The sequence below is a fragment of the Patiria miniata genome, unplaced genomic scaffold (assembly GCF_015706575.1).
Source record: "Patiria miniata isolate m_02_andy unplaced genomic scaffold, ASM1570657v1 HiC_scaffold_22, whole genome shotgun sequence".
NCBI classification, from domain to species: Eukaryota; Metazoa; Echinodermata; class Asteroidea; order Valvatida; family Asterinidae; genus Patiria; species Patiria miniata.
The window spans coordinates 398,631-412,618 of record NW_024037061.1 but is presented as its reverse complement, the minus strand read 5'-3'; the positions used below and the strand labels follow the sequence as shown (position 1 = coordinate 412,618).

At 42.2% G+C, this 13,988-nt stretch overlaps 2 protein-coding genes across 4 annotated transcripts; both read right to left on the bottom strand.

Annotated features, from left to right (window-relative positions):
- Positions 1-203: 203 nt before the first annotated feature.
- On the bottom strand, positions 204-3,773 carry LOC119730496. The gene is made up of 4 exons (XM_038203449.1): positions 3,577-3,773; positions 2,749-2,839; positions 2,184-2,270; positions 204-1,584 (listed from the first exon to the last, which is right to left on the bottom strand). Exons 1-4 carry the CDS (start codon positions 3,670-3,672, stop codon positions 1,364-1,366), a joined length of 495 nt encoding a protein of 164 aa, XP_038059377.1. The 5' UTR covers positions 3,673-3,773; the 3' UTR covers positions 204-1,363.
- A 1,338-nt stretch (positions 3,774-5,111) lies between these two features.
- LOC119730495 (betaine--homocysteine S-methyltransferase 1-like) lies at positions 5,112-13,423 on the bottom strand. Of its 3 annotated transcripts, none has more exons than XM_038203448.1 (8): positions 12,821-13,423; positions 10,551-10,762; positions 8,838-9,028; positions 7,965-8,159; positions 7,214-7,325; positions 6,497-6,690; positions 6,023-6,104; positions 5,112-5,794 (listed from the first exon to the last, which is right to left on the bottom strand). In XM_038203448.1, exons 2-8 carry the CDS (start codon positions 10,567-10,569, stop codon positions 5,520-5,522), a joined length of 1,068 nt encoding a protein of 355 aa, XP_038059376.1. In that variant the 5' UTR covers positions 10,570-10,762; positions 12,821-13,423; the 3' UTR covers positions 5,112-5,519. The 3 variants fall into 3 exon arrangements, with proteins under 3 accessions (XP_038059376.1, XP_038059374.1, XP_038059375.1); XM_038203446.1 differs by lacking the exon at positions 8,838-9,028 and adding an exon at positions 8,589-8,779; XM_038203447.1 differs by lacking the exons at positions 8,838-9,028; positions 12,821-13,423 and adding an exon at positions 8,589-8,779 and having other exon boundaries at positions 10,551-10,806.
- Positions 13,424-13,988: the final 565 nt, after the last annotated feature.

Below are 13,988 nucleotides of genomic sequence, written 5' to 3'. Positions count from 1 at the left end.
TGGAGCGCCAAATTGCCAAAGGACACAAGGTGCTGAAACAAAGAAAGAAGAACCACAGAAAGAACAACAGAAAAACAACAAGGGCGTACGACCAGCTATGGTGTGGGGAAAAAAATGGGTTTTGAGAGCCTTCTTGAAGATTGGCACAGTATCGGAGTTTCTGATAGGGATGGGTAAACTATTCCACAATCGGGGAGCAGCAATAGAGAAGGCCGGATCACCTGCGAGTTTATTTGTTTTCTGGACAAAAAGAGATTTCCCATAAAATAAAAGGTAAAGCAAGCACGTCATCCTAGGACCCTAATACTATACATTCACAGAGACCCCAGCAATGCCGTAAGCATTGTGAGAGCTGTAATATTGTACACATCTGCTTCCCCTTGGATTATTGGGTCAATAGCTGGTACCACGCGTTCGCCATTAAGGAGGGCCTCCCTTTGCCACTGTATACGGTGAAAGCGTGATCAGAATGCTCTGTGGGCTGTCAATAGTCGTAAAGGCAGACAGCCATTCAAATATTCTTATAGATTTTCTTCTGGTGTAGCATCGCATGAAATATCAGCGAATTTTTGTCTTTTGAGGAAGTAAAACCGTAAGTTGGGAGAATAAAACGTAAGAATTGGTCAATTTTAATTGAAAAGTCATGATTGACAACACATATAGTGCAAATTTTCCTTTTCAGTGTGGCTTAAAACAATATTTTGTAAAAAGAAAGTGACTGCTTGTAATCATAAATGTAGAGGACAAATAAATCTTGTCATTGTGTCAATACATGACAGTATAAGCCAATGCCTAAACACTTCTCACAAGTTCTTCCAGTTTAGCAAAATGTTTGGGTTCACAATTTGAACGGAAAATTCTTAAACTGGACAACATCTTCCCGAAACGACGTCACAGCTACAGCGCCCTCAGTTGTCCGGGAAAGCATGGACAATTTTAAATGTTTAAGAATGGCACTTTTCAATAATTTACTATAAGATATGTCAAATAATGTTCATACATTTACGAGTAGTACAGAAAAATGCCCAAAATTAATTCCTAAGAAAAGTTGATGTCATGGACCCTTCAGGCCATAGAATATCATGATACAGGGTCTACACGATGCCCCCAATACCCATGTTTCCCACAATCCTAAGGGTAGGGGTAAGGGTTAGGGTTACGGTTGGGGTACATAGGTATTGGGGAACATGGGTGTTGGGAAACATAGGCGTTGGGAACATAGGTATGCACCCAGTGATATGTATCTTTCTATTTGGCAACAGTATGAATCCCACATACACAATGAAAGCGCTTTAGACCTGGACCCCAAGTTCTAGTCAATTCAATTCTCATGCATTTATGCATTAAGGCGGAGCTGAATCGTTTAGGCTGCGCAGTACAGCGTCTGCTCGCCGTGCGCTTCGTTATCTGTGCGCAGGCTAACCATGGAGACAACAGCCAAGGGTTTCACGCATTCAGCTGGGACCGAGATACCAGAGAAGTTGTTGTCCATGCAGATGGAAAACCTCCAAGTATCGCCCCCGTAGTCCAAGTCTTGTATCTCGTCTTGCTGCATGCAGTAACGGAAGGGCTCTGATGGATCATCTGTACAAGGAAAGCAAAGTGAAAGAATTAGCTTCCACCACCTTCCATGCTCCATCTGTTTAAGGCCATTTACACGTCATTGTTCATAATAGTCCAAATGTTGGCGTATGTTGTGTTTATGGGTCCTTTCAAACCAGTAAATAATGGAACGAACTCACCGAGTCTTCACACAAACTCGTGGCATGGGCGCCTCCAACACTAAAACTTATGGAACGTGTGGTTGGTGTCCCTCAAAGAACGTATCGTTTATGCATGGGCAAACGACAGCGCAGTGGTTACTTTGCTGGCCTTCCACCGTAACGGCCCGGGTTCGATTCCCGCCCTTGTCCACATGTGGATTGGGTTTTCAGTGCCTACGTGATCCATGGGTTTTCCCCAGAATATTCTTCTGGGCCTTTCCCCCACCTCTGAAACTGTAATTGCTTCACCTTGTCTTCTCTCTTCGGTTTTTTTTCTGACTTTCGAGCTGCCGTGCCTATATGGCGCTTTTGAGAAATAGTTGGCTTCATTACCAGAAATATATACAATGTTAATAAATAACAACTCAATACATTAACTCCTACGAATTAGGTAAATACAGATAATGAACGTTTTCTGACCTTGAACAACAAACTGTTTCCAGTCACGTGATGCTGCCGATCCTCGAAATTCAAACTTGGCCGGCCCCTCTGTATATTCAACAGTGTCTAACAAAAGAAAAAATTAACATACAGTGTGTATCAAAAAAAAATTGAAGAGGTAGACTGTGTGAACAACATAAACAATATAGGTATGGTTTGAAAGATACTCCCTACATTCCAAAGAGTGAAATTAGGGACTAAAGGTTTTAGTGTGAAAATCACTCTCATTTTCGATTGAAATAGTCTGAGAAATGAACCACTTTAGTCGAAGCTCGAGTGAAAACTGCCAATTGAATACACAAAATATATCCTGCATTGAAACTCAGTCTTTAATACAGGATGTTTGCCGATCCAACCAAGAACAGTTTAAAAAAAAAAGTCGATTGTCCACGGAGATCTGTTTTTTTTTGAAGTCAAAAATATATCCTATCTTTCTTGCTCGTTCAAAATCTTCAATTCGTTTTAGAGTAGAAAATACATATTTCGCAAAAGTCCTATAACTTTGAAAGCTGCATGACAATGTTCGATGAGGATATTTACGTACGTAGATACACCAGCCCCTCTGCGCGTGCTCGGTAGCATGCTTCGCATTCGGTTCCCGCGTCGTTGCATGTCATATTCAGTGTGTAGAATCCCTGTTAAATTAACGAAATTTATAACGATTGTGATTTAGCTGTAAAGCCTAGTTTCCAAATTGAAACGCCAACACGATCCAAACTGCAAGGCAGACATATAGAAACATTTCATCCGGACATGTTGCCGCTAACTCAGATAGACGCAAACTAGTTTTACTTGGCAGACATCGGCAGAGTTGAACACGGTTCAACGTTGCCGACGGTTCTGCGCAGTCTGCGCAAGTTTAACGTCGATATAGATTAAAGCAAACTACAGTCTTAACCAATTTATGTTCTCCGGAACTTCCCGGAAGCCGACGGACGCGTGACGTTGCCTGACTATACACACAAGTGTGTATTTGCCTGCAATTGGGGACCCCCTATATTGTCCCTCTTTTGCTTGTATAACTTTTTAGGAAGACTTCCTAAATGTTTTGTAAACTTCGCCAAATTGGGGACCTCTCGGGAATTGGGGACCCTATTGTCCTCTATTGTTCAACGTACATACATGTGCGTATTTGCCTGCAATCAGCGACCCTCTATTGTCCCTCTTTTGTTGTACTAACTTTTTAGGAAGACCTATATGTTTTAGGAATTAGGGACCCTATTGTCCACTGTTGTTCAACGTTTCCTATTGTAAAAACAAATGCAGAAACACAACCAAACACCTCCTACTATCCCAGCAACCAACCTACTACACAGACAATTAACAGGTTATTGTTTCGTAATTAAAATACCCCATTTTATTTAGAGTTTACCATATTTGCTCGTGTTGCGTCTTTGCTCCCATCCGGCCAGTTCGCAGTGACGCGGCTGAGGAGCATCAAACTCAGAACCAACGTACCCAACATCATGGAAGTCAGAACAGTCTTATTAATATTGTGCAGTAGATTGAGAATATTGTACCTCTTCGTCGGTGGTTTATGCAACGTCTGCAGCACATATCAAATAGTCTGACGTTAGATTGAAGGAACCTCATTACCATTACAAATCACCATTGATTTGATTAATAATTCATTTTTATCCAGGCGGGGATGCATAGTTTTTATAAGGGTTGACAGTTGCATGCAGAAGGGTAAATACTAAATTATACGATTTTACAAATACGAAAGTATCGTTTAGTGTGCAGTATGCTATGTAGAACGTTTTTGTATGTGTTATACGCGATCGACAGTAACAAATGCAGCCATTTCTAAGCAAAAGTATTTGCTATATTATTTTCAAGTTAGCCCCAACCCAGCCTTGAAAAACGACAAGTAAATATTTGACAACTGAAGCATTTACTCCTTGTTATTCATACGAAACGAAGTAAACACTACAGTCTAGCAAAAGCTAAAACGTGAAAAGTAAATATTTCCAAAAGCTTTTAGTAAAATCAATTGCTGTATTTTATTCATACAGATGCATGTAAAAGCTTTAAAAGTGCATGGTAGTAAACGCAAATGCTAGTTTTTATTCATACGACCCAAGGTTTCTGGTGGCAATCCAAAACATTATGGATATTTTTGATTCGGTTTTTGTAACAATATGACTAATTCCTATTTACCCAGCAGTGTAATCGGCGAAATTTAAACATGGGAATGCAAATTATGCTATACCATATGTTGATGTGTTCTGCTTCGTTGGATATTAAAAAAAAAAGCATAAAATTGACCTCGATATAAGTTCCCAGAATATCAACACCACTAGAATTGGTAGTTCGGACTTATTGCTGTTACTTACATTAAAATCGGTGTTTACGTGCCTTTGAGTGTGGCACCTTGAAAACATGGGCGTCGCGAGGGGGGGGGCAAGGGGGGGCACTTGCCCCCCCCCCCCCCCCTGGAAAAGCAAAAAAAAAAAAAAAAAACAAGAACGAAGGACGAAAAAAAAAGAAAAAAAAAGAAAAGAAAAAGAGGCGCGAAGACAAAGTGGTGTAAATTTAATGAGTTGGGGGGGGGGGGCAAAATGTCCCTGCCCCCCCCCTCTAAAACTGATAAATCGAGAATGTGTTGAGAAATACCAGCATTTTTGGGCACATTTTTTTTTTGCCCCCCTCTAGAAAAAATCCTGGCGACGCCCATGCTTGAAAATAGATGTTCAAATTGAATTGATAATTTTCTAGCAATACATTAGTTATGTACTTTCCAATGAAACACCACACAAAAAAATCGGGCAACGACAAGTACTCGACTAATTACTTTCAAGTTTTGAATTAAGAGCGGGACGCTCCTAATTCGATCTGAGTAAGTTTGCGCAATTTCTGAACTGGAGCGCGCTATTTAAAAGCCATTTTTTTAAACTGTATATATATAAAGTTAAACATTTTATTTTGTTTGTTACAGAACATTAGATTCCTTTAAATTTTGTTCGGAAAAGAAAATGTACCGACTTTCAATGATAAATGAGGCAATAATAATTAGTTTGGAATATTTTTGGCACGAAAATGTGAGTCCTGAGCACAATCAAGGCCGAAGTTATTTATATTAAGCGAAATTTGAATATTCGTAAACTCTTGTTCCTCAAAACTCTGATGGTTTCGAAAGCCAATTATCACAGGCATGCAAAGTATTTCTAACAGATCAGCTGAATTATTGTGTTTCACGTCACACTAATAAAGGCATTACAACTTTAAGCTTTGAATTTCCACTTCTGTGTTACTTCCCAGTTGCATGCCTTGAATATCAATTACTGTCATAATTCTTTTTTATATTGAATCATCTTAGGCCGTGTGCTGTTTGCCTTCTCCGCTTGTGTAGCGTGTAGACAGCTTCTCGCTGGTCCCGAAAATGTAATGCTTGGACATATCGGCGGAGTAGCGCGAAGCTGGTACTTTGCGTCCCAGGGTCTCGCACAACGTACGGGTGTAATGGCACTCGTTCCCACAGCACACACCCATGACCTGTATGCCAAGCTCCAGGCAACGACGACCAAACTCCTTGATGTCTGAGCGGCTGCACAGCGCAGCGTTCAGATCTTCAGGGAACAGACGTTTTCCTGAGGAAAGTGAGAAATTAATGATAGTTTAACAAAACCTGAAGCAAATTCAGTGACGTTTCAATGACCTCTCCCCATAGAGCTATATGCCTCTCCCCGAGGAAAGAACGAAAAAGAGAACTGACGAGACCCGACAGGAATAGGTACTATTAGCTGCACGTTAACGCGTTAACTTGCGAAAAGGAAGGAGCACAACACATGACCTATTTAAATGCAACTAAAACTTACCAGACAACGGATCTGTCAGAGACTGGAAGTTGGGCTCCGCTTTAGTCGTTCGATAGGGAACTGGAATGGCAGCCAACGGCGTCTGGCATAATGTAAACAAACAAACAAACAAACAAACCAATGCTTATTTGAAAATCTGTTCGATAACTGAGGGCTCTTTAGATAAATTTGTGGCATTGTTGAGACCGTATACAACGTGCATGCCCTGCGTTATTTGTCACGGTTAATATCCGGTTTTTTTCCCCAAAGGTAATTGCTTAACCCCCAAACAAAGTTGAAACAAAGTGGAAGAGGATGAAATAAGCCTTAATTTGATGTGTGTCAAACACCTTGGAGAGTTGTGAGTATTTTTTCCTGAGTTTCAGAAGGGGCGTAATTTTTTATCACTGGGTATTGGCCGTAGACGTCCATCATGGCGGGCGCGTGGGTGACCACTGAGCTGTGACGTCATGTGCAATTCCTCAATAGACCTACCTTGATGCATTTCTTGACCTCCTCCATCAGCGGGAGCATCGTGGTGGGACCGCGGGCGCAGTTCAGGCCAAGCACATCGGCTCCAGCCGCCTCCAGTTGCTTAAACGTCTCACAGATTTCCACACCGTCAATCGTGGCTGGCCGACCGTTGACTTCGTTCTTGTGCCATGCCATGGTGACGACGACAGGCAGGCCTGTATCAAGCAATCAAAACAGGTTTTAGCCTGTTATGCAATTTTGTGGTATAGTTTTGAAAGTATTGAGAGCAGCACAACAACCATTTGACAATTGTTTGGAATAGCATCGATCTGTGATGGACAGCCAAAATCTGAACATCATTTGTCTGTGGGTGGCGTTGTTAATCGCAGAAACTTGTGTGTGTGTAGACCTATACATAATTTCCTTACAAATTTTGTTAGCCCATTCCTAGCCAATTTCAGTTGAGGTCATTCTGGGTTGAGACAGAGTACCCTGGCTATACTCTTTTCTCTTTATTTTATCCTTTCCCAATTTTTTTTCTTTTTTCTTTTTAGGATTGTGTTATTAATGCACTTCGATATTCCTATAGTGCACATGTCATTGACTAACATCATGAAAAAGTAGAGGGAAATGCTTTTGTATGTTACTGTTGATGATGGTATAACGGTAGGCTTGCAATGATTTTAAGATGCCATTGGAAGGTGGTCGGTGATAAAACATGTTATATCAGGCGTTTACCTTTCCCGTATGTTTTGACTGCTTCCAGCGCCAACAATGCCTCTCCCAAATCGCTGAATGTCTCAGCAAGAATGAAATCAGCACCTTCTTCTACGGCCCATTCGATCTGTTCCTGTATATGGAGGTTAAGTAAGGTGTGTTACTACACCTCATGAATATTTATAATCAAATTGGAGCACGTCATTAGCCGATTCCGCCGCGCACAAGATCAATCCACCCCCTCCTCACAGTTGTGGTTGAACATTTACTTCACCAGAAATATGTAACATCACCTTGAACAATGTTCAGGTCATAGCACGAGAGGAACGAAAAATCAGGGGGCCATAGAGATCAAGACGCAGAACCCAACACTCGACAGGGACGCGGGATACGATCTGCCCGCCATCTAAGATCTGCTCTCACGTGACCAACCCTGTGAGCGGAGGGATTTAGCCACGACTCTGAGTGAAGAGGCCGTGATGACCTCACAAATCAACGTCGTGCTTAATCAACAGACTGTCAATATGACACAGACAGTCGAGACCATCGCAAGACCATCACAAGACCAGACACAAGACCAGACACAAGACCAGCACAAGACCATTTACAAGTCCAGTCACAAGTAACAGGGCACGAACAATAACAAAGGAATGCCTTTGGTACAGTTCATTTGAATAGCTTGTGACTTGAATTGAGACTGAAGGACTTGTGTTGGTCTTGTGATGGTCTTGCAGGGTCTCGACTACAACACTGAGATACATATGCTGCTAACCTTAAACATACTCTTAATCTTGGCAGTAATGTCCGGATCATTAGGAACGTAAATGTTGCTGTTACAGATGTTGCCGGCCATGAGAGATCCGGTTTTATCCGCGACTTCCCTGGCCATGCGCAGTGCAGTACGGTTCATCTCCTCCAGGTCTGCCTCGCGATCGATCAGCGATAATTTCTCACGATGAGCGTAGTACTGATTCAAAAAAAGGACAGAAACATGACATAATAGTTAGAGTAAAGTAAAGTCTGTCACGAGCCAATGTGGCCCATCAGGCCGGCGTTTTTCTCAAGTTTCAGTGGCAAGAAACGACTGAGAATATTTCTATTCCCCGTGGGTCCATCGCAGGTTACTCCCCAGCTAGTGCCAGAACCCATTTATACTCCTGGGGGGTGGAGAGAGGCAAGTGGGGATGAAGTGGCTTGCTCAAGGACAAAGCATTATGTCCAGCGTCTGGATTCGAACCCGTGACTCTCTGATCATGAGTAACAAATCCTCATGATTCATAAAGCTTTAGACCATTTGCATCGACTGCAACGCCTTATGACTTCGAAATCCCGCCCCTAGCTCCCTTAAGAAAATCCTGGACCAACCACTTTCGGTATTAACGGGAAATGCTGTTACCGTAAAGGCCAAGACCACATCACTCCCTGCCCGGTAAAACTCCTCATATTGTAGGCGAACCATCTCAGGGTATTCAAGCACCACTTCGGGTACAGCGGTACCGGCCTGCAAGTAACCGCGTCGCTCAAAGACGTACAAATATCCCTCCGCGATGACCACTGACTCACCGTCATGAAGACGATCCATCAGTCCTATAAAACAAAAAGAATGATCTAAAGGCGTATATTTGTAACGTGAAAGGTTTGTTACCGTAAAGGCCAAGACCACATCACTCCCTGCCCGGTAGAACTCCTCATATTGCAGGCGAAGGAGCTCTGGGTATTCCAGCACCACCTCTGGGACAAAAGAACCGGCCTGCAAGTAACCGCGTCGCTCAAAGACGTACAAATATCCCTCCGCGATGACCACTGATTCGCCGTCATGCAGACGGTCCATCAGTCCTATAATATTAAGACAAAAACATTGTCTGACATTATTTTAATAAACAGAATATTCATTTTGATGGGTTGCGTAACAAGTAGGTTAATTAGCCTTAAACAAGCCAAGTTCGTCGTGCATCGACTAACATCGTACCAAGTTTGACGACTTTATACTAATTTGCACACTGGATTGTCAAATTTAAGGAAGACTACAATGATTACATGATTTTCAGCCCTTTTCAATTTTAGGAGGCGATTTTCGTGACCACAAAGGATATATTATATTGAACTGAAGAAGTCCAAAGGCCAGTTTCTTATCTACTTTGTGCTGATTGTTTTAGCACAGACATATTGTGGTGATTTTTCGTCAGCTTTGCATAGCTTAACCAGTCAGCACGCTTAATGTCAATTGATTCATTGCAATTGATTGGTTCTGCATTGCTATAGGCGCGTACATTTGCAAAGTGTTTTTGTTCCGTTGAGAAGCGACATGTAACCATTGCTTTTCCAATCCTCGAAACGATCTGCCCTCTTGATCCCTTGCTTGTAAATTGTCCCTTCTACAACCTCAGAGTGTACGTGCTGGGTCAAGTGCTTGTTTGTTTCCTTATTTTTCAACGAGGGGCTTTTTGGCTGAATCAACAGAAACTGCTATAGTTGTGAATCTGTGTATGATCTTTATTCCCAGACAAGCTTAATCCAGAGCGAACCAGTTCATTCCAGCTGGTTTATCTAGAACGCACACGCTCAAGGAAAACAGCTTCATACACACGCTATTTCCATTACCTGTTGGCACTGGGTTGATCATAACCTTGGAACCCATTAAGCTGGATATGGAAATGGCACACACGACAGGTTCGTGCAACCTGTCTGAATTTTTGTGAAATCACGGCTTAATGTTTGTGCTTTCCCCCAATCCCCACCCCGCCCTACCCCAGCCACACCCCACCTTTTGGAAAACAATTGTTACACACTGCCAATTTTAAATCAAGAATTTTTTTGATGTATAGTTTAGAATAACTATTTGTTGCCATCCTTCCTAGCCTTAACAGTGAGCTTGTGGAATTCGACAAATAGTCCTAATTCTTGACATTCTGAACATTACGATTCCAGTGTTGTATTGTCTCCGTGCAAGAAGGAAAGCAATTCATTTATGTTTTAAAGTTGGTATAAACGTGCTTTTTTCAAAATTGGATTTTCTTTTCCGAACGAAAGTTAAAGGAATATAATGTCCTGTAACAAATAAATTTGCTTGTTTGTGTTTGCAGTTTAAAAAATGGTTTCAAATGACGCGCCTCAGTTCAGAAATTGCGCACACTATTCAGAACGAATTAGGAGCATCCCGCTCTTAATTTAAAAGTTGAAATTCATAAATTGATTACTTATCATGGGCCGGATTTTTCCGTGCGACGTCTTATTGGAAAGCTCATAACTAACGTGATGCTAGAAAAATTATATTCAATTCGAAAATCTATATTTCAAGGTGCCGCACCCAAACAAATCACGTATACACCAACTTTAATTATTCATGCAGTACGCCTACCTTTGACTTTGCCAGGCATGATTCGTCTGTCCTGTAGTTCAACTCTCCGCCTGATGAATGAAGGCTGATATTTTGTGTTGAAACCGCGACCACTTCTTGGTTTTGTACATTAACCATGGACTTTCAATGATCTCGAATTAGACTGGAACCTGTCCTGTCGCTTTATCTGCAGCCACATCCACTTTATCTTCAAAAACACAGTCCTGCATGTACTATTAAATGGAAAAGACCACTGTTTTCTTGGGTTCCCAGACGAAGAGTTTTCCAAGTAATTTTCAATTATTTGTTGATGGTTAGTTCCTTTCTTGTTAGGTCAATACGAACCCGTCCCACTTTTGTCACTCCCTTTTATTTCAACTATCCCCTCCTCTTTAACCTACGTAAGAATAGTTTTATTCAAATTATTAATTAATCTGGATTGTTCCACTATTTCCCCCGGGTTTTTTTTTGCGAGGCGTTTTCTTCAGGTGTACTCGCCTGTTTCACACATGTTTTATGTTAGTCAAAGTTTCACACAGCTGGCTCTGTCCAAATGTTGCGCACAGGCGGACATTATTACCAGTATAATTGTCATAATTTTTGTGGGGTGTCAAGGGGGGGGGGTTCACATAATTTTTAATATATTTTCAATGGAAACACAAATGTCTTGCACATGCAAATGATCCAATACCAGGGTGAGAGAGCAGGTAGTGGTGGGCGCGTACTGCTGGACACCCTGGGGACGAGGTTGATATCGTACAGGCTTCGCGATTTTTGAATCATAATTTTTTTTTTCGTACGTGACGTTACGTGCAAAGCTAAGCCCGCGAGCGCGAGCGCCCTATGGGCGCGCCCGGCGTACAATCTTCGAAATGCCCGCGCAGTACGCTGTGAATAGCCATTCAGTGTCATTTACGTCATCATCACAGCCAGGGGTTAGTGTAAGGAACGAGCACGCGCCCCTGGAGTCGAGGCTGATGGCTTTCGTGAGCGGGATGACCCCAACCTCGTCCCCAGTGCTTACTTTATTTCCAACCGTGTTTCCAATAGTAAACCCTGGATAGTAATTTTTCTTCCTGTATCCTGATTTGATATCGCAATTGGCTAGTAATGGATTTTTATCGTGTACTTGGTGTTGTTATTCACAACGTGCAGTACGTGTTTTCACGATCATTCGTCCACGCCTTCTCAAAAACATTCCTTTCCTTTTCCAATTTGTTCATATTAATATGAAATGTGATACTGCATGTTGTCTCGATAAGATCGTAACAGTTTAATTAAATAAATCGCGTTTTCGTAACTCACGCCGTGCTCGCGCTGCGACGAATTGACTCTGTTTTTACCCCAGACACCGCATACAAAAACGAACGATAATGTAACGCACATGCAGGCACCAGACTATTCCTCATTTGCATACGTGTTCAAAATCTTGCACATGCAAATGATCCAATACCAGGGTGAGAGAGCAGGTAGTGATGGGCGCGTACTGCTCAACACCCTGGGGTCGAGGTTGGGATGACCCGGGTTCGATTCCGATCCGATCCCCGCCACGTCACTTTTCTAAGCTTTTTTTCCCCATCCCCAAATAAATAAGAATATTCTTCTTTTATTATTTTAACATGTCTCAAACATTTTATTGCAGAGTATTACATATTCTTTTCAGATTTGTGGCTCTGGAGAAGTTTTTTTTAAAGGGAAATAAAGTCCGAAATTATAAAATGGTCTGATTCCCATCTTGTGAATACAAAGTTACAACGATAATATTGGCATGGAGCCAGACTAACATTTGTCAAGTACCAAAAAACAGTAACTGCGCATGTTCAGTGCATATCCGGCAAACCAACGTTTACTAAAGGTTTGCCGTCTCCGGCAAAATATCCACTGCCTATATTATATTGAACAGAAGAAGTCCAAATGCCAGTTTCTTATCTACTTTGTGCTGATTGTTTTAGCACAGACATTGTGCTGATTTTTCGTCAGCTTTGCATAGATTAACCAGTCGGCACGCTTAATGCCAATTGATCATACATTGCAGGTGATGATTGGTTCTCCATTGCTATAGGCGCGTACATTTGCAAAGCATTTTTGTTCCGTTGAGAAGCGACATGTGTAAGTGGGTCCTTTTTGTGTCGACCATTGCTTTTCCACTCCTCGAAACGGCGCCCTCTTGTACCTATAGCATATCCCCTTGCTTGTAAATTGTCCCTTCTACATGTACAACGCAGAGTGTGCGTGATGGGTCAAGTTTTTGTTTCTTTTCTTATTTTTCAACGAGGGTCTTTTACGCCTACCTTTGACTTTGCCAGGCATGATTCGTCTGTCCTGTAGTTCAACTCTCCGCCTGATGACTGAAGGCTGATATTTTTCCGCCTGATGACTGAAGGCTGATATTTTGTGTTGAAACCGCGACCACTTCTTGGTTTTGTACATTAACCCATAGTCATGGACTTGATCACTGATCTCGAATTAGACTGGAACCTGTCCTGTCGCTTTATCTGCAGCCACATCCACTCTATCTTCAAAAACACAGTCCTGCATGTACTATTATGAAAAGACCACTGTTTTCTGGGGTTCCCAGACAAAGAGTATTCCAAGTAATTTTCAATTTTTATCTGTTGATGGTTAGTTCCGTTCTTGTTAGGTCAATACAAGCCCGTCCCACTTTTGTCCCTCCCTTTCATTGCAACTATCCCCTCCTCTTTAACCTACGTAAGAATAGTTTTGATTCAAATTATTAATTAACCTGGATTGTTCCACTACTTCCCCCGTTTTTTTGCGAGGCGTTTTCTCCAGGTGTACTCGCCTGTTTCACACCTGTTGTTTTATGTTAGTCAAAGTTCCACATAGTCTTGGTTAGGCAGATCATGATAAACATTAGCATTAGTCAGACAGCGTGCCGGACTTTATCCTTTTTTTTTCCTTTTAAAAAGATGTTTATGTGGAGAACCGGGCCCCGGTGGTAAGGGGGGGGGGGGGGGGGAGGAAGGAGGGGGCCAGGCACGCAGGTTCACGAGTGTTATTTGTTCTCTTCCCTCAGAGGGTTTATTCTGCACGTAGTTGTGGTAGTCAGGCCCCGAGACTGGGGCTACCTGTAAAGAGTCGGGCAGGCGGTCTGTTAATTTTGTTACACATAATTCATCATCAATAAACATACACAATAAACATTAAACAATAATAACCAATTTGGGCCACACTTAACTTAAAACAACATACATGTAACTGAATAGGCATGAAGGCAGCGCCGGCTACACGGGTCAGGGACACAAGCAGACAGGTCAACCCCGCGCGCTGGCTGACCGACGATCGCACGCACACTCACCGCACACACACAAACCCTCCCCGAGTATCCAACACGGCCGCCATGCCTACTAAACTTGACAGCGAGCGATCCAAAGTTCAAGGGTAACTACACTTAATCCCACACATGTAAAGGTGTTACAGTTAAATTACTGATGTCAC